The sequence below is a fragment of the Carassius gibelio genome, chromosome B5 (genome assembly GCF_023724105.1).
Source record: "Carassius gibelio isolate Cgi1373 ecotype wild population from Czech Republic chromosome B5, carGib1.2-hapl.c, whole genome shotgun sequence".
Lineage (NCBI taxonomy): Eukaryota > Metazoa > Chordata > Actinopteri > Cypriniformes > Cyprinidae > Carassius > Carassius gibelio.
In genome coordinates, this window is record NC_068400.1 from 4,947,240 (window position 1) to 4,968,280 (window position 21,041).

General features: G+C 41.7%; 2 protein-coding genes across 2 annotated transcripts in view; both read right to left on the reverse strand.

The window, feature by feature from the left end:
• Window positions 1-8,782: 8,782 nt before the first annotated feature.
• Window positions 8,783-20,721, reverse strand: LOC127958695 (uncharacterized). Its single transcript, XM_052557663.1, has 2 exons — window positions 20,586-20,721; window positions 8,783-13,913 (listed from the first exon to the last, which is right to left on the reverse strand). The coding sequence occupies exon 2, from the start codon at window positions 13,902-13,904 to the stop codon at window positions 12,480-12,482; it is 1,425 nt and encodes a 474-aa protein (XP_052413623.1). The 5' UTR covers window positions 13,905-13,913; window positions 20,586-20,721; the 3' UTR covers window positions 8,783-12,479.
• Window positions 20,710-21,041, reverse strand: part of LOC127958702 (ubiquinone biosynthesis protein COQ4 homolog, mitochondrial) — a 40,452-nt gene continuing 40,120 nt past the window's right edge. Inside the window, exon 8 of the mRNA XM_052557674.1 lies at window positions 20,710-21,023. Within this exon, the coding sequence (XP_052413634.1) occupies window positions 20,856-21,023 (168 nt within the window). The 3' untranslated portion in view covers window positions 20,710-20,855. The remainder of the gene's footprint in view (window positions 21,024-21,041) is intronic.

Sequence of the window (21,041 nt, forward strand, 5' to 3'; positions counted from 1 at the left end):
ACCGGGCTGCGAGGAAATATAGAGCTGAGTATCATCAGCATAACAGTGAAAGCTAACACCATGTTTCCTGATGATATCTCCCAAGGGTAACATATAAAGCGTGAAGAGTAGCGGCCCTAGTACTGAGCCTTGAAGTACTCCATACTGCACTTGTGATCGATATGATACGTCTTCATTCACTGCTACGAACTGATGGCGGTCATATAAGTACGATTTAAAACATGCTAATGCACTTCCACTGATGCCAACAAAGTGTTCAAGTCTATGCAAAAGAATGCTGTGGTCAATTGTGTCAAACGCAGCACTAAGATCCAATAAAACTAATAGAGAGATACACCCACGAAATGAACAATTCCTGTATAAAATGGGACAGCAACCTTTATATCAGTGGTTCTCAACCTTTTTTCCAGCGGGCCGCACTATGGTCCCCATAAATAAAACACCTGATGCTGTCGGGAGCTGACCAATTTTGTGAGATTCAGCTTGAATGAGTAACACAAAGAAGTTGCAATTGTAACGCTTGTGTTATACTTTCCGCATGAGCAATCCGGACGCTTACACGGCCAGCGCGGACGCAGACTTCTTCAATTTATACTTCTGAATGCACAGGCTGATGGCCTGCTCTGCCATTGCCCAGAATTATTGCACATCTGACTGTCTTTATATTATTTTATTGACGGATTGCACAGGTTCGAGTAGCAATGAGCTTCTTCACTCTGCCTGCACATGTGCAATTTTGTTTTTGAAGCCTACTGACCAGGCGCACCTGTACGCGCGGTCGTCTGCTCTGAGCCTCGACATACACTCTCCAATGACATTTTTACATCACGCCTACCTAACGGTCCATAGCGGATTCGCGGAAGCAGAAAGTTTGACAGAGGCTTTAAGATGCAGGCTTGCATGACCTGACGTGCAACATTTCAGAAAATGTGCGTTCACAAATGTAGCCTAATTTGATCCAAATATGGAAAGCACTTTTGAATTTAATAATATGAGGTTCTCTCTTGATATATTTTGCCACATTTCTTCAATTAAGGATTGTTACATAGTGTATGGTGTTTCCATTTATCTGAACTTCTTCAAGTGAGTTGCGGGGCAAAAAAAAAAAAAAAAATCCAGCACTTCTCCTTCAATACTGATACTGCGACTATTGACAGTTTGTACGTGTTCATTCGCTGGCATTTTTTGAATTTCTTTTTTTTCTCCCTTAAAAATCAAATTTGTCCATTCTGATGCGCAATTTTACCTTAAAGGCAATTTACCTAATGGCTGTTGATGACTATTTGAACTGAATTCTGCCAAAGTGCGCGCTTGTATGTGTTCGTTAAATGCTTATGCCAGTGCTCATGTCTGAAAATAATATATGAAGAAGAAAAAAATCACATAAAAACAATAGGATATAGATTATATTTCATTAGTAACAAATTTTTTTTAAATTGATGTAAACAATAAAATTTTACAAACTGATAAAGTTTTTTTTTTTTTTTTTTTTTTTTTTTTTTCAGCATTTGGTGCAGGCCGCATTAGAATTCGTGACGGGCCGCGGGTTGAGAACCACTGCTTTATATCAAACATTTTTAAATCGTCCACAGCTGAGCTTTGCGGGAGGATGATCTGCGCCAGATCGCGTGAAGTGAATGTAATGAACAAAGTCATTTTCAGATGCAATGAAAAACAAAAATAAAACAAAAAAACATGGATAACCTAGATTAGTCCCAGGCTCTGTTCTGAAGTAAAATAATTATAATTACTGTTAATCAAGAGTAACAAATTTTTACGGATTAATCGCCAATTTTCATTTGCTGAATGTTTTCTTTATTTTTTATTTTTTAAACACGCTAAAAAAATAAATTAACTTTTTCAGAGGAAAAAAATATATGAGTCGTGTATAGGTTTCATTTTAACGGATCAATCACCTATTTTCGTTTGCTGCATGTTTTTTTTTAAACACGCTAAAAAATAAATCAGCGATCAAACAGCTGAAACAAATAATACTTAATTTTTGGTCACACATAAGGCATAATTTAAAAATGCTGGTAGTTTGAAAAATCAAGAATAATAACAGAGTTAATACTAATTATTGCTAAATGCTGGACCGTTCCCATTTCGCTCTGCATATGGAACCTGAAGATTTTTTTAAACCAAGAATGAATCGAAATGAAAATGAAATTAAAACATTTAGCTTATATATATCTATATCTATCTATCTATCTATCTATCTATCTATATATATATATATATATATATATATATATATATATATAAAATATAGGCCTTATATTTATTTACTGTTTAATAAAAATAGCATGCATATGATCCTTTGTGTTAAGGTCTTCTTTTAATTTTTGTTTATTAGACTGTAGTCTAAGACTATCCTACATTTTAAAAATTAACAAATTGTAAAAAAAAAAACTGTTTTTTTTTAAATGTTACAATGTTATATCATAATGTTATTGTTGTTTTACTTCCTTCTTTTATCTCATTTTACAATTACATTCATTTCGCAATCCGTCCCTTTGTTGCTCCTGGCGGTAGTTTCGCGAATGATTTTAACACGCGACTGAATTACACGGGACGCGCGGCGGTAAGCCCCAGAAAGGCTGGCCACCTACTGTATATCAATAACTCATTATAAGGCACTGTAATTTACTCATTAATATGTCAATATTCCATTCTTCATATCAATTATAGTGATATCTCTTACTGTAAATTACTGCAAATCAAACAGTGGTTTGTCCAGCAAACGGCCGTAAGATTAACTTATCAACTGTCAATAAAGTCATCACTTCTTATAATTCAAGGAAAATATTCTCTGGCCATGAAAACATTATCCTATCATTATGAAATTGTTTACTAAAAAGTAAAGAGCGTGTAGCTAGATCAGACATTTCATTGACTCGTAATGTGAGCGGTTCAGAGGCAATCATGAATATATATTGCCTTTTAATAATTGAACTAATAATACATCAAACTACAAATCACACAGAATAAATACGCGTACGACAATACAGACAGTAAACTTTGTACAAGACATAACGGAATCCAAATAAGGGAGAGAGAGAATGAATGAGAGAGAAAGGACGAGAGAGAGGTGAGAAAGAGAGAGAGCGTGATCATAGACTAAGCTCAGTTATGCAAACTCGTCTCTTGTGATGCTTTGTGTGCTGGAGCAGCGTGAGCGTGGTCTTTGTGGCTAGGCTCTCTCGTGTCTTCTGGGGCTGCTGCGGAATCGTGCGGTATTTGAAAGGTCCAACAAAGCAATGTTTCAGAATTCGTCTTCCTCGTGTGGAGAGGCGAGTAGGTGAATAAACTTAGTAAGGAAAAAAAACGAACAACGAGATGAAAGCTCCCGAAGGAGCCATGAGAACGGCTGTCCTCTCAGCCGCCATACTGAGAGGGACGGCGATAGGAGAGCGGACCAAGGCCGCGCAGATGGATGAGCAGAAGTGCGGAAGCGAAGAGCAGAAGCTAAGAGGGTCAAGAGCAAGAGAGCGAGGAACTTCCTGGGTCAGCTCTTATGGCTTGAAATGGTTCACGCCTCTGTTCGTGTGAACAACCAATGAACATCCGCGATCTGAAGCGGGAAAAAGTTCCTTTGTCTCTGTGGAAACACCCACTCTGGCTTATAGCATTTCAGTAGTGATATTCTAGCAAGTTCGTAATTCAAGATTAATAAATTTTTAATTAATTTCCTTTATATAAGTGAGTCCGTCAAAGCATGACGATTAAACAGCTACCAAAAAATACATATATAAATGATCAAAACATGAAGTTACATTCCAATGCAGAATTACACACATTTAAAGTTTGATTAACACACGATAAAACTGCAGATACTCCAATTTATATGGGGAAACATCTACTGCACAAAAAGCAATACTTAATACTTTTACAATACATTGAGAGAAATTAGCCAGTTACACATTTACACAGGATTAACCATTTTTATGCACTACACAAACCTATTCAAAATACATCTTATTAATAAAATGACGAAGGTAAAGAATGTTAAGAAAGGTTTGTTTGTGTGTGTGTGTGCCTATGTGTGTGTGTGTTGTGGAATGTGTTTCGCTTCTCCTTTGAGGCTGCTCACGTGACTCTGGAATTTCTTGTCGTAAATAATTTAAATCCAGCCAGGCTGGCGCCAGGCATTTAGTGTAAAAAGGTTTCATTTTATATGCCTGAATTTAACCCATGAATCGATGACCTGCATATCTGTTACATCTCCCCCTTTTCGTCGGATGAAGTCCCTGTGTGGACATCATCGGATGGCAATCATCAGGATGGGCAGGACACTGGACATACCAATGTTAAACTTTCTGGCAGCAGCAGCGGCTCTGAGCAAAGCTCCCGGGAACTGATTGGAGCAGTGGTGGTGTCCACTTAACTCCATTTGTGTAACAGTCACTTTCTCATCTTGGCTGAACATGTGTTTGACATCGGCCTCAGTGTGAGTGAGGGAGTCCTCTCTCCATCGGATCCCTGTCCAGCTGTATTCGGTTACAGGGCTGGGGTAGTGTGCCCTGTCGTTGGTGATCAGGAGTCTCAGTGGTTCTCTCGGTGGCAGCTGTCCTCTCTTTGGCTGACAGCACAGCACGGCAAACCACAGCAGCATCCTGGTACAGACAATAGGGAGAGAGAGAGAGAAAGGAGAGGAAGAAACAAGCGAGGGCTGTCTTTGGTTGGACAGGGTAGTCTCTTTACTTCGTGGGCGGCGACTGGGTTTAGCTCGCCCTGGCCCATGTTTTGCCACATCTTGCTGCTGGCATGATGCTTACTTCAGTGTCTTGTCAGTGGCCCTGGTGCTGCGTGGTGCAGCACATGATGCGTCATGGAAATATATTGGCATTATCCCCCTTTTGCTCCATGGCATTAGAAGCCCTGGCATTTTGATGTCAGACGGTTAACAACCCACAATGTTTTTTGCATCATGCAGTGGTCTGGAGCGTTGGTTGTCAGTAACTGTAGACTGGTTGCAAGGGTGGATGAAGGGGTCTGAGAGGTGGTAAAGCAAAGTCATTATGGAGGTTGTAGAAGCCCGCGTGTCCGCTATGTTGGTCTGTGTAGACAACGGAGTCAGCGTAAGCATTTCTGAGGTAGGCAGTTTAGCTAGTAAAGTTCTTATGCTGTGTGTAATCACTTCACCCTTGAATGTGGGTGGGTGGGTTGGGAATGACCACAGCCTGTTGTGCCAGTTTTGGCAAGGGTGTCAGTTTGATCTTTTAAGTCCTTGTCTAGACTTGGTAGTTTCGAGTGTCCTTTTCCCTTCTTCCAGTACACAGTCACATTGTGTGTTTTTGTGATGTTGTCACATTGCTGGAACATGTGTTGGTGTTTGACTGGCTTGTTGTTTGCAGTTTTGAAACCATTCTGTTTACAGCATGGAAGATGGCACACGAAACTGAGTCTAGCATAGTTAGAGTCTGTACAGGCTTTGTTCAAACAGATGTTGAAATCAGCTGGTGAGTTGGCATAGTCGAACAGACACCTGTTGAAGTTGGACTGACGGTCGCCAAGTGTTAATGCCAGTTTGTGTTGGTTTTCCGGGTGCACCGGAATGGTCCAGAATCCAGAGGCCACATCAAGTGTAGGGAGGATTGTGGCTCCTCTGATTCGGGGCATTTCTTGTTCCAGCTGGGTCTTGTGCCATCGTGACAGCGGCACTGTCTCCTCTCCTCTCCTCTCTCACGCTGCAGTTTTCCACAAGTTCATCAAACAACCGCAGTAAGAATATTTCTTCAAGCACGGTGAGTAATGGCTTCTCCTACAATTGTTATTTGCACCTCTTGCCACATGTACAGTTTATCTATCTCTGTCGCTGATGAGGGATTCACATGTGATAAATGCAGGGAAACAGTTAGGCTGACAGAGAAGATTTCAGAATTAGAGACACGCATCCAAACTTTAATTGAGGACAGTAAGAATGTTAGGGCTCTAGATATGGCTTTGGATGCGTCTAGCTCAGGGATTCCTGTACATTGTCCGGTTCCAGCAGAGCCCCTGCAGCAGGGCAACTGGGTGACGGTGAGGCAGCGTAGTCGTGGGTCAAAACACCGCTCTTCTGTTCCGATCAAAACATTAAACAGGTTCTCCCCACTCAGTGATGCACCCACTGAGAAACCTCATGAAAGTGCTCTAGTTATTGGCGATTCTATTGTACGGAACGTGAATATAGAGACACCAGCCACCATAGTCAAATGTTTACCGGAAGCCAGAGCGCCTGACATCTTGGCAAATTTAAAAGTGCTGGCTAATGCTAAACGTAAATACAGTAAGATTGTTATTCATGCCGGCGCTAATGATGTTCGACTTCGCCAGTCGGAGATCACTAAAAAAAACTTTAAAGAGGTGTGTGAACTTGCAAGCACGATGTCAGACACTGTAATATGCTCTGGTCCTCTCCCTGCTTACTGTGGTAACGAGATGCATAGCAGATTGTCATCACTCAATGGCTGGATGTCTAAGTGGTGCCCACAGAATAACATAGGTTATATAGACAATTGGACGAGCTTTTGGGGCAGACCTGACCTGTTTAAAAGAGATGGTCTTCATCCCTCCTGGGGTGGCGCCACTCTCCTGTCTAGAACTATGGCAAATAGTCTTAGTGTTTATACTTGACTAACTGGGGCCCAGGTCAGGAAGCAGACAGACTGGCTAAACCAACCGTCTGCTAGCTGCCTCCCGTCACAGAGGTCAGTTAATTCTCAGCACATAGAGACTCTTTCACCTAGATATCACACTATAGAGACTGTGTCTGTTCCACGAACTAGAAAATACAAAAAACGTCCAAACCAAGTTAAGGTTAACAATTTAATTGAGGTTCAACAAATAAAAAACAAATGCAATATGGATAAACAAATGATAAAGATTGGCTTATTGAATATCAGATCCATTTCTACGAAAACACTTTTTGTAAATAATATGATAACTGATCATAATATAGATGTGCTCTGCTTGACAGTAACCTGGCTAAAACCTGATGATTACATTATTTTAAATGAGTCCACCCCCCAAGATTATTGTTATAAACACGAGCCGCGTCTAAAATTCAAAGGGGGAGGAGTTGCTTCAATTTATAATAACGTTTTCAGGATTTCTCAGAGGGCAGGCATCAAGTATAACTCGTTTGAAGTAATGGTGCTTCATATAACATTATCCAGAGAAACCAATGTTAATGATAAATCCCCTGTTATGTTTGTACTGGCTACTGTATACAGGCCACCAGGGCACCATACAGACTTTATTAAAGAGTTTGGTGATTTTACATCCGAGTTAGTTCTGGCTGCAGATAAAGTCTTAATAGTTGGTGATTTTAATATCCATGTCGATAATGAAAAAGATGCATTGGGATCAGCATTTATAGACATTCTGAACTCTATTGGTGTCAGACAACACGTTTCAGGACCTACTCATTGTCGAAATCATACTCTAGATTTAATACTGTCACATGGAATTGATGTTGATAGTGTTGAAATTATTCAGCCAAGTGATGATATCTCAGATCATTATTTAGTTCTGTGTAAACTTCATATAGCCAAAATTGTAAATTCTACTTCTTGTTACAAGTATCGAAGAACCATCACTTCTACCACAAAAGACTGCTTTTTAAGTTATCTTCCTGATGTATCCGAATTCCTTAGCATATCCAAAACCTCAGAACAACTTGATGATGTAACAGAAACTATGGACTCTCTCTTTTCTAGCACTTTAAATACAGTTGCTCCTTTACGCTTAAGAAAGGTTAAGGAAAACAGTTTGACACCATGGTATAATGAGCATACTTGCACCCTAAAGAGAGCAGCCCGAAAAATGGAGCGCAGCTGGAGGAAAACAAAACTAGAGGTATTTCGTATTGCTTGGCGGGAAAGTAGCATATCCTACAGAAAAGCATTAAAAACTGCTAGATCTGATTACTTTTCTTCTCTTTTAGAAGAAAACAAACATAACCCCAGGTATTTATTCAATACAGTGGCTAAATTAACGAAAAATAAAGCCTCAACAAGTGTTGACATTTCCCAACACCACAGCAGTAATGACTTTATGAACTACTTTACTTCTAAAATCGATACTATTAGAGATAAAATTGCAACCATTCAGCCGTCAGCTACAGTTTCGCATCAGACAGTGCACTATAGACCCCCTGAGGAACAGTTCCACTCATTCTCTACTATAGGAGAGGAAGAATTGTATAAACTTGTTAAATCATCTAAACTTACAACATGTATGTTAGACCCTATACCATCTAAGCTCTTAAAAGAGGTGCTTCCAGAAGTCATAGGTCCTCTTCTGACTATTATTAATTCCTCATTGTCATTAGGATATGTCCCCAAAACCTTCAAACTGGCTGTTATTAAGCCTCTCATAAAAAAGCCACAACTTGACCCCAGAGAACTAGTTAATTATAGACCAATCTCGAATCTCCCTTTTCTGTCCAAGATACTAGAAAAGGTGGTATCCTCACAATTATATTCCTTCTTAGAGAAAAATGGTATATGTGAGGATTTCCAGTCAGGATTTAGACCGTATCATAGTACTGAAACTGCTCTCCTTAGAGTTACAAATGATCTGCTCTTATCATCTGATCGTGGGTGTATCTCTCTATTAGTTTTATTGGATCTTAGTGCTGCGTTTGACACAATTGACCACAACATTCTTTTGCATAGACTTGAACACTTTGTTGGCATCAGTGGAAGTGCATTAGCATGGTTTAAATCGTACTTATATGGCCGCCATCAGTTCGTAGCAGTGAATGAAGATGTATCATATCGATCACAAGTGCAGTATGGAGTACTTCAAGGCTCAGTTCTAGGGCCGCTACTCTTCACGCTTTATATGTTACCCTTGGGAGATATCATCAGGAAACATGGCGTTAGCTTTCACTGTTATGCTTATGATACTCAGCTCTATATTTCCTCGCAGCCCGGTGAAACACACCAATTTGAAAAACTAATGGAATGCATAGTCGATATAAAAAATTGGATGATGAGTAATTTCTTACTGCTAAATTCAGAAAAAACAGAGGTGTTAATCATAGGGCCTAAAAACTCTACTTGTAATAACCTAGAACACTGTCTAAGACTTGATGGTTGCTCTGTCAATTCTTCGTCATCAGTTAGGAACCTAGGTGTGCTACTTGATCGCAATCTTTCCTTAGAAAGCCATGTTTCTAGCATTTGTAAAACTGCATTTTTCCATCTCAAAAATATATCTAAATTACGGCCTATGCTCTCAATGTCAAATGCAGAAATGTTAATCCATGCATTTATGACTTCAAGGTTAGACTATTGTAATGCTTTATTGGGTGGTTGTTCTGCACGCTTGGTAAACAAACTACAGCTAGTCCAAAATGCAGCAGCAAGAGTTCTTACTAGAACCAGGAAGTATGACCATATTAGCCCGGTCCTGTCCACACTGCACTGGCTCCCTATCAAACATCGTATAGATTTTAAAATATTGCTTATTACTTATAAAGCCCTGAATGGTTTAGCACCTCAGTATTTGAATGAGCTCCTTTTACATTATACTCCTCTACGTCCGCTACGTTCTCAAAACTCAGGCAATTTGATAATACCTAGAATATCAAAATCAACTGCGGGCGGCAGATCCTTTTCCTATTTGGCGCCTAAACTCTGGAATAACCTACCTAACATTGTTCGGGAGGCAGACACACTCTTGCAGTTTAAATCTAGATTAAAGACCCATCTCTTTAACCTGGCATACACATAACATACTAATATGCTTTTAATATCCAAATCCGTTAAAGGATTTTTAGGCTGCATTAATTAGGTAAACTGGAACCGGAACACTTCACATAACACCGTACTTTCTACATCATTAGAAGAATGGCATCTACGCTAATATTTGTCTGTTTCTCTCTTGTTCCGAGGTCACCGTGGCCACCAGATCCAGTCTGTGTCCAGATCAGAGGGTCACTGCAGTCACCCGGATCCAGTACGTATCCAGACCAGATGGTGGATCAGCACCTAGAAAGGACCTCTACTGCCCTGAAAGACAGCGGAGACCAGGACAACTAGAGCCCCAGATACAGATCCCCTGTAAAGACCTTGTCTCAGAGGAGCACCAGGACAAGACCACAGGAAACAGATGATTCTTCTGCACAATCTGACTTTGCTGCAGCCTGGAATTGAACTACTGGTTTCGTCTGGTCAGAGGAGAACTGGCCCCCCAACTGAGCCTGGTTTCTCCCAAGGTTTTTTTCTCCATTCTGTCACCGATGGAGTTTCGGTTCCTTGCCGCTGTTGCCTCTGGCTTGCTTAGTTGGGGTCATTTCATCTACAGCGATATCATTGACTTGATTGCAAATTAAAACAGACACTATTTCAACTGAACAGAGATTACATAACTGAATTCAATGATGAACTGCCTTTAACTATCATTTTGCATTATTGAGACACTGTTTTCCAAATGAATGTTGTTCAGTGCTTTGGCGCAATGTATTTTGTTTAAAGCACTATATAAATAAAGGTGACTTGTTGATTCAGTTTCCTGTAGTCACTGGTGGGTCGCCACTCGCAGTTAGTTTTGAGGGCGGGCCGGAAGAGGGCTGAGTAGGTGCTGTTGCATGGATGGATGACACCTTTCTCCAGCATAGATTCGATGATCTCCTGCACTGGTTTGTGTGAGGCGATGGGAATCTTGTACTGTTTGACAGAAGTGGGAGGAGCATCAGGGTGCGTAGGTTGGTAAGACCACAGTCTAAAAAGTCTTTGGCACAGTATTCTTTGAGCTTATACAGAACTTGTCTGAGTCTTTTGGTGATCTGTATCGCTCTGAAGTGCATGAGCATCTTGTAGAATTTGCTGCACTTGAGATTGAAAACCTGTGTAAGGCTCCTCCATCTGTCAGATCCATCCCGCTCACCTGGTCTTTGCTCACCGACATGACAGATGTGATGGCGACGAATTTGAAGGGTGCAGTGAACAATATGTTGTTTGTACTCCCTTCGGGTATCAGTGCAGGTGGAATGGACTCAATGACAGGTAGTACAAGTTCAAAGTCATTAAAGTCATGGCTCACTAGCCATCCCAGCCCGTAGGCCTTGGGAATGTTAATGTCAGTTACCGTGCAGTTGTTGCACAGGATGTAGGCTATACAAGATGACACTTCAGTGAGGGGTGTGCCTTCAAGTGTGAGTCCGAGTTCCACACATTCAGGTGAGGATTGGAAGAAACCCAGCGTGTGGTTTAAGGTTTGACCACATTGCAGGTTGAGCCGAACAGCGACCCCTTTGGTGTAAGCTGGTACCACCATACCCTGTTCGTGTTGCAGAGGCTTGAACTTGAACCACGGCTGGCAGGTGGGGTTCCCGTGACCTCTGTGACCTGACCGTCTGGCTCTGTGGGAGTTCCTGTGACCTCTGTGAATTGACAGTCTGGCTCTGGCAACCGGTGTGGCTGGAGGGAAAGAGGTTCTCGCACTTGAGCAAAGTCTTTTAGCTGTTTGAAGTTCAGTAAAGGGTCAAAGTGGTCTAACAGGTCTTTGCCGATGAGAAATGTATGAGTGTTCATTGGTGAGACATAAATGGGATGTACTAGACTCATCAGACCGATTGTCAGGTAAATGGAAACAACCTGTTCAAACCGGATGTCATTCTGGCTGTACAACTGTACATTCTGTTTCCAAGTTTGAGGTGTAAGAGTTCGATCTTGTCTCTTAGCTTCAAATTGGAGTCTTTTGAAAAGGTGAGATGAAATCACCGTCAGGTTTGATCCTGTGTCGATCAGGTCTTCCATGCTCACTCAATTTCGGCCCACCCCCTTTTTGACAAGGCTGCCCAGGAATGTTGGCATCAGGGCAGGTGTGACAAACGATGGGTGGTTAGGACCGGTCTTGTGTAGCTCACTGCAAAGGCAAGTAGTCAAAACAGCATTTTCTGGTACCTTGTGTTTGCGGTACCTCGTGTGAGAACCTGTGCTGTCTCGTTCAGGGTGTGCAGCTGTCAGCTGTGGAGCTTGGGTTATGCTGTCACCTTGTGATGTGACAGTTAGCTCTGTGGTCTGTGGATGATGAGCAGTGTTCTGGGTGCTTGGCTCTTACAGATGGCAGTTAGACAGGGTGTTGGTTTCAGTTCTTATGCTTAGACATATGATGTCTGGTTCATCTTCCTTGTCTGTCTTGCGAGTTTTCATGTAAAGAAGCTCTTTCAGCACCCTCAGGATCTCTGCTGTCTCAGACGTGGCTGCCCTGTGTTTTTCTGACGTGGGCTCAGGTTTGAGCTTACCAGTGTCATATCGAGAGTGGTTCCACTGCCGGCTGTCGGGGCTTTGTGTCCTGGACGGTGGGGATCCGCTCTTTTTGGGTCGCTGGTCCCAGAATCTTTCAGAGCGCTTGCTCTGCTGGCTTGGAACAGTATTGACTCTCTGTAAAAAGTTCTGTGACTGTGGTGTTGTAGGGCGCCCTCTAGGGTTAACTCCAAGCAGTGCTCAGAGACAGAGACTTTGGGGTTTTTCACAGTCTTTTCATAAATAGTCTTTTGCTTGGTGCAAGCTTTGTGGGCTAAGTTCCGTAACTCTTGTAGTCATGTTACGCAGACACGCTGGGACTCTGAGATGAAAACTCCAACTGGCATGTAGGTTTCGGAGGAACAGAGTTTTTAAGTCGACATCCTGTTGCATACCTGGTTCGTTGCATGCTCCGAAGTAGGCTATTCGTAGCTGACTACAGAAAGTCTGTGGGTTTTCAAGTCGGCCCTGTTTGAGGTCCATAGCAATAAGGAGCCCATGGTCTGAGTCTGGATCAGAGAATTCAAGAGTCAAAGTTTGTAGCAGTTGCTGGTAGTACGCTTTGACAGTCTCTGGTTGACGATCCAGAACACAATGCACATCACGGCTGGACGTGATTTTTAACAGGTACAATGTGTTCACATCTGTCACGTTGGTGAGAGTTTGCAAGTGAAAGTCAATATCTAGTAAATAAGCGTGAACGTCATGTCCTCCTGCAGGATCTGGATTGAACGTAGGGATGCTTCGGGCTAGCTTGTCAAGTTCTCTGTGAGCCGTGCAGGGTTTAGTGGCATGCATTCTCTGGAAGGGTTCTCCCCCCTCCGTTGTTGACCGGTGTTCTTGTAAGCTGGCTGGTGATTTCTTGAGCCGTGAGCTTACACCCCCTTTTTCAGCTCTGGGTTCTTGGCTGAAAAGGTTGGAGTGGCGGGCCTGGAGAAACTTTGTGGTGTGCGTTTCTCCAATCCAGCCACTCTGTAATCTGTCAGAATCTTTCAGTTCTGTGTGAACAGTGTCAAGTTCATCTTGGAGCTCGTCTCTCTGCAGAGTAAGTTCATTGATTTTAGCTCGGGCCGCTTGCAAGTGTGTTTTGTAGGCCCAGGTTTTATAGTCTCTTTCTTTCAGTTCAGTTTCTGCTATTTTTAGGAGAGCGTCACCTTGCTGGAGTTTTTTGTTGAGTTCTTTTCTGGCTTCTCTCTCCAGCTGTTCTCTTTGATCTGTGTCAAGGCGAAGATCTTGCAGGGCATTGTGAAGTTTTTCTACTTTTTTCTGTAGCTTTGGATCTGTGTCGTCCTCTTTCTCGTGCTGGTTCTGGGTCTCGAGGAGGAGCTGATCAAGGCGACTCTGGGTTCGGGACTGGTCCTTCCAGGCCTCCTCCGCTTGAAGCTTAAGCGTTGCTGCTTGCTGTTCAAGGTCGATGTTGCTCCGTTCACTGAGCTGTGCCTGGGCGATGAGAATGTGAACTAGGCTTCTGAGGATCCTCGCAAGTTCTTTGTAGTAGTCGCTTTGGGTTGGATCGTGTGCCATCAGTTCATCTAGCTCGGTTTCTAGTTGCTCTGGGTGCTGCAGGTTACTGGCGTCCTTGGGCAGGAAGGGGGTCATAACTGCTTTCAACCATGTTGAGAGGTGGCCCCCAAGGACTTCTGGACTGGATGTCTGGAACATCCTGACTCCCTGTCGGTGAGAGAAGCACAGCACACACACAAAAAGACCAATGCAAGATCGTTCTATGGTTAACAAGCTATATGATTATTGTTTGTTTATTGACTTTATCAGCTTCATTACAGGTACCCAAAGACGTTTGTCGTAGGGGAACACTGAATTATTTTGCTGTTACAGTGAATTGTCAAAGCATATTTACTTAAGTTAAAATACAAGATTAAAAGAAAAAGAAGAATAAAATACTTAAATAAAGGTATGCGAAGTCCATTTAAAATCCATAATCATTTAAGAGTCTACACATATATGGAATAGGTGATCTCCTGAATTGTTCCGTATCGTATATTAATACGGGCTGTGCCGTTTATGAGAATTTTGGGGCTAACTGATCCAAACAGTCAGACGGTTCAGTAGCCAATTATCTTGTGATTTGACAGGCAGTAGCCTAGCGGGCGCGTGATGACCTCGGCTGCTGGTTGTCGCTCTACTATTTAGCTTCTTTGGTGGCTCTCACAGGTTACTGTCTCTATGTGAAATGAAAGAAACAAATCACAACAGAACAGAGGATAGAAAAAGAACAAAGTGAAACACAACACTTGAAATGAGATAAAAACAATAGAAACACGATGTGTTACTGAGAATAAGGAGGCCTAAGCCTACTGCTAGATTTTAAGATAGGGCCAACAGGTGTGTGGCTATCTGGGCAGGAAACCTAGAAATATGGTGTGGCTTGAAGAAGCAAATGGGTCAAACACTTAAAATATATCTGGGGGAATATCTAATATTCTGTGGCTTATAAAAGTGGATGGGTTTTATCACATTTGCTTCACCTGGGTGAATTGAGGCCATTCAGGTGGAAACCAGTGGCTTGGTCAACCTCTCTGGCGCTCCCCAAACATTCGACCGCAGTGTCCCTGGCCCTCCGTTACTCTGGCGCTGTGCCCTCTCAAAGAGCTTGTGACTTTTAACACAACCGGGCAACACCAAGATGTCAACCGCCAGACAGCACTAAAAAATTGGGCTGTTCCCTAGAACCCTCTCTTAAAAGAAGAGTGGCCCCGATTTAGGCCCAGGATTAGGTACTGGTCCCAGAGATTGCGTCGTGTGTCGGCTGGACTGATTGACTATCGTTGGAGTGCCAAATTGCTGATGTCGCCACTGCATGTACGCAACGGACAGAGATAAGAGGAACCGAGTTTCACTCACAGCCAGTGTCGGTAACACTGGTCGGGCAGCCTTGCTCACTGGAAACCTGAGATGACTGTCCAATCACCAAGGGAGTTCTACAATCAAATACACAAAGGATGAACAAAGGAAACTTAAAGTTAAAACTTAAATTGAGGTTTGTTTAACATCAATTGAGTAAATATATATGCAGAGGTGGGTAGAGTACCCAAAAACTTTACTCAAGTAAAAGTAAAAGTAATTCTAGAAATATTTACTCAAGTAAAAGCCCTAATTAAAGCTGCAAGCAGCGATGAACGGGCCCTCACACCCGGGCTCCCCACCAGCGAGTGGCATTAGTAAAAAGGTTAATGGTGAGAAATATGCATTTAAAGTCATAAATTTGATTGGAATATATCAAAGTATATTCCGTATATGTTCCAATCTTCCTGTTGCCAGCAGGTGGCGCTATCATTATTATGGAATATTGGCCTTCAGATGTGTTCAGACCAGGACTCTTTATCGAACATGTGAAGTTTGTGGAAGATTGAACAATTTATGCCTGAGTTATAACAATTTCTCTTGCTGAGGCAAGACATCAAACTTGTCATGGCGCCATGGACACGCCCTTTAACAAAAACTCAAGATCTTCACAAGTTTACATTGCACAGGCCTTTAGATTAGACTGACCACCAAATATATATTAATCTCAAAAAAATTCTAGGAGTAGTTTGTCGCAGCGTAAAAGATGCCACTTCCTGTTGCCAGCAGGTGGCGCTATGACTATAACTGAATATGGGCATGTAGATCTGTTAAGGGCAGAAGTCTTATCTAACATGTGAAGTTTGGGGCAGATTGGACATTGTATGTCTGAGTTACAGCAAGTTCCTTTTTCATGGCGAAACATCGAAATTTGTCAGGCCGCCACGGACACGCCCTTTAACGAAACCTCAAGATCTTCACAATTTAACATCGCAAAGGCCTTTAGATTACACTGACCAAGTATGGTGTTGATCTGAATAAATCTCTAGGAGGAGTTCATTAAAGTACAACCCCTGAAAATTGCAAAAACAACACCAATTTTGCAGAGAAAATTCTAAATAACCGACTTCCTGTTGGGATTCGGATTTCGTACCAAGAGACTTTTTTGTAGGTATTGGTGTGTTACATGTGTGTACCGATTTTTGTACATGTACGTGAAAAATAGCTCGAGGCGCACTCCATTGAATGTTCATATGCACTCCATTGAAAGTTTATAGGTGGCGCTATCGAGCCATTTTGCCACACCCAATGGAATTTTGGCCTTCAGATCTGTTCAGGCCAGGACCCTTATCACACATGTGAAGTTTGGGCAAGATCGGACATTTTATGCCTGAGTTATAACATCTTTTATTCCCATGACAAGACATCAAACTTTGTAACGGCGCCATGGACACGCCTTTTAACAAAAACTCAAGATCTTCACAACTAAACATCACACAGGTCTTTAGATTAGACTGACCACAAAAAAGACATTGATGTCATAAAATTTCTAGAAATAGTCTGTCACAGTGTAAAATATGTCACTTCCTGTTGCCAATAGGTGGCGCTATGACTATAACTGAAAATGGGCATGTAGATCTGTTCAGTTCAAGAGTCTCATCCAACATGTGAAGTTTGGGGCAGATTGGACATTGTATGTCTGAGTTACAGCAACTTCCTTTTTCATGGAGAAACATCGAAATTTGTCAGGCCGCCATGGACACGCCCTTTAACGAAACCTCAAGTCCTTCGCAATTTAACATCGCAAATGGCTTTAGATTACACTGACCAAGTTTGGTGTTGATCTGAATAAATCTCTAGGAGGAGTTCGTTAAAGTACAACCCCTGAAAATGGCAAAAACAACACCAATTTTGCAGGGAAAATTCAAAATAACCGACTTCCTGTTTGGATTCGGATTTCGTACCAAGATACTTTTTTGTAGATATTGGTGAGTTACGTGTGTACCAATTTTTGTACATGTACGTGAAACATAGCTCGAGGCACACTCTGTTGAAAAGGTGTAGGTGGCGCTATCGAGCCATTCTGCCACACCCAGTGGAATATTGGCCTGCAGATCTGTTCAGGTCAGGACTCTTATCACACATGTGAAGTTTGGGGAAGATTGGACATTTTATGCCTGAGTTATAACATATTTTATTCCCATGGCGAGACATTGAACTTCGCCATGGTGCCGTGGACACGCCTTTTAATGAAAACTCAAGATCTTCAAAACTGAACATCGCACAGGCCTTTAGATTAGACTGACCACAAAAAAGACATTGATGTCCAAAAATTTCTAGGAGTAGTTTGTCACAGCGTAAAATATGTCACTTCCTGTTGCCAATAGGTGGCGCTATGACTATAACTGAATATGTGCATGTCAATCTGTTCAGGTTCGGAGTCTCATCAAACATGTGAAGTTTGGGGCAGATTGGACATTGTATGTCTGAGTTATAGCAACTTCATTTTTCATGGCGAATCATCGAAATTGCCAGGCCGCCACGGACACACCCTTCAACGAAAACTCAAGATCTTCGCAATTTAACATCGCAAAGGCCTTTACATTAGGCATTCCAAATTTGGTGTTGATTTGAAGAAATCTCTAGGAGGAGTTCGTTAAAATACAACACATGGAAATGACCAAAATTACACAAAATTTGCTCATAATACTAAAAATAACCGACTTCCTGTTGGGTTTAGAATTTTGCTCCAAGAGTCTTTTTTCTAGGTTTTGGTGTGTTACATATGTGTGCAAATTTTCGTGCATGTACGTGAAACATAGCTCGAAGGCTGTTGATTTTCTTAGTATAGGTGGCGCTGTCGAGCCATTTTGCCACACCCTCTTCTGAATCCTATATCAGACTAAAATTTTCACCAGCTTTGACGCGTGTGCAAAGTTTCATGACTTTTTGAGCATGTTTAAGCCCTCAAAAATGCGATTCATTCGGGAGAAGAAGAATCGGAATAATAATAATAAGCAAAGCAGATACAAGAGGGTCCTCGCACCTCGGTGCTCGGGCCCTAATAATAAACAAAGCAGATACAAGAGGGTCCTCGCACCTCGGTGCTCGGGCCCTAATAATAAACGGAGCAATTCCAATAGGGTCCTCACACCATCGGTGCTCGGGCCCTAATAAACGGAGCAATTCCAATAGGGTCCTCGCACTGCAGTGCTCGGGCCCTAATAAACGGAGCAATTCCAATAGGGTCCTCGCACTGCAGTGCTCGGGCCCTAATAATAATAATAATAAACGAAGCAGATACAATAGGGTCCTCACACCTTCGGTGCCGGGCCCTAATAATAATAATAAACGGAGCAATTCCAAGAGGGTCCTCGCACCATCGGTTCTCGGTCCCTAATAAACGGAGCAATTCCAATAGGGTCCTCGCACTGCAGTGCTCGGTCCCTAATAAACGGAGCAATTCCAATAGGGTCCTCGCACTTCAGTGCTCGGGCCCTAATAAATGGAGCAATTCCAATAGGGTCCTCGCACTCCAGTGCTCGGGCCCTAATAACTAGAAATAACTAGAATATATACAGAATATTGTATATATAGAATATATACAATAACTAGAAATTTGATGCAGCCTTGATCTGACGCAAGAAGCAGGTAATTTGTAATTTTAACAAGTGCAGTTTCTGTGCTTTGGTGGGGCCTGAAACCTGACTGAAATTCTTCATACAGATCATTTTTGTGCAGGAAGGTGCTCAATTGAGCAGACACAATTTTTTCTAAAATTTTAGACATAAATGGAAGATTTGAAATAGGCCTATAATTTGCTAGTTCACTAGGATCTAGTTTTTGTTTCTTAATAAAAGGCTTAATAACTGCCAGCTTGAATGGTTTTGGGACGTGACCTAAAGATAACGACGAGTTAATGATATTGAGAAGTGGTTCTTCAGCTACAGGTAACAACCTCTTTCAGTAATTTAGTGGGTACAGGATATAATATACATGTTGTTGGTTTAGATACAGTGATGAGTTTATTTAGCTCTTCCTGTCCTATATTTGTAAAGCACTGCAGGTTATCTTTGGGTGCGATGGATGAAACTGAAGTGTTAGACACTGTAGAATCTACATTCGCTATTGTATTTCTAATGTTATCTATTTTATCAGTGAAGAAATTCATAAAGTCATTACTATTAACCTTGATGGAATATTTGAATCACGTAGCGTCTGGTAATTTGTTAATTTAGCCACTGTGCTAAATAAAAACCTTGAATTGTTTTGTTTATTTTCAATGAGTTTGTGGGTATGCTCTGCCCTAGCAGTTTTTAGCGCCTGTCTATAGCTGGACATACTGTTTTTCAATGCAATTATAAAAACTTCCAAGTTAGTTTTTCTTAATTTGCGTTCAAGACTATGAGTTACTTTCTTGAGAGAGTGAGTATTACTGTTATACCAGGGCACAGTATGTTTTTCTCTAACCTTTTTCAATTGGATGGGGGCAACAGATTCTAATGTAATTGAAAAAATAGTGTTGTCCATGTTGTCAGTCATTTCGTCTAATTCATGTGTATTTTTGGGTACAAATAGCAGTTGAGATAGATCAGGCAGGTTATTTGCGAATCTGTCTTTGGTGGCTGGAACAATAGTTCTGCCCAGACGGTAATGCTGAGACATATAGTTAATATCAGTGATATGCAGCATGCATGATACAAGGAAATTGTCTGTAATATCATCACATTGAGGTACGATATCTATATCAGTAAGATCGATTCCAAGTGATATAATTAAATCTAGTGTATGATTAAAACAATGAGTGGGCCCGGTGACATTTTGCTTGACTCCAAAGGAGTTTATTAGGTCAGTAAACGCAAGTCCTAATGCATCATTTGTATTATCAACGTGAATATTAAAATCCCCCATGATTAGCGCCTTATCAACTGTAACCAGAAGGTCTGAGAGGAAATCTGCAAATTCTTTTAGGAATTCTGTATATGACCCTGGTGGTCTATACACAGTAGCCAGAGCAAGAGATACATTAGATTTCTTTTGCATGTCAGGCCATGTAACATTAAGCAGAAGTATTTCGAATGAGTTAAACCTATATCCTGTTTTCTGGGTAACATTGATAATATCACTATATATTGTTGCAACACCTTTGCCACGACCAGTCTGACTCATGCTTATAACAGTAGTTTGGTGGAGTAGACTCATTTAGACCAAAATAATAATTTGCTTTTAGCCAGGTTTCAGTCAAGCAGAGTACATCAAAACTTTTATCTGTGATCATTTCATTTAAAATTAACTGCTTTGGGTGTGAGTGATCTAATATTTATGAGCCCAAACTTTACAGATTGTTTTTGTTCATTTACTTTACATGTTTCTGGTTTAATCACGATAAGATTTTGTTCTAGATCCTACATTAAATTTATATTTTGACCTCACTATTCGGGGAACAGACACAGTCTTAATAGATTGTACAGTGCAAGTACTTCTATCATTTAAGCAGGTGGAACAAAAGTCATCATAATAGTTATTTGAGAATTGTCTTACTAGTCACATGGAGCGAAGTGTCCTGGAGATGTTGTCAGAGAGCAGCTCCGCTCCGACTCTGCTGGGGATGCAGGCCATCAGCGCGAAACAGCCTAGGATGCTCCCAGAAAAGATTCCAGTTATTAACAAATAGCAGTTTCTGTTCTTTACACCATGACAACAACCATTCATTTAAAGCAACAAGTCTACTGAACTTTCCGTGTCCTCGTCGATACGTGGGCAGTGGTCCGGACGATGGAGTCTCCAATGATCACAGCGTCGCATCTTGTCTCACGGAGGGGAACGAAGCGGTTCGGTGTGGAGATCTCGAAGACCGGAGGGGGAGAAGTCATCGCCCGGGGCCTGGCTCGCGTCCTCCACTGTGGATGCACCCAGGGTCCATGGTGTCCCGGCGCCGGAGTGAAGGACATCTGGGATCACGTCCTGGGTGCACCGGGCCTGTGCAGAGAAACACAA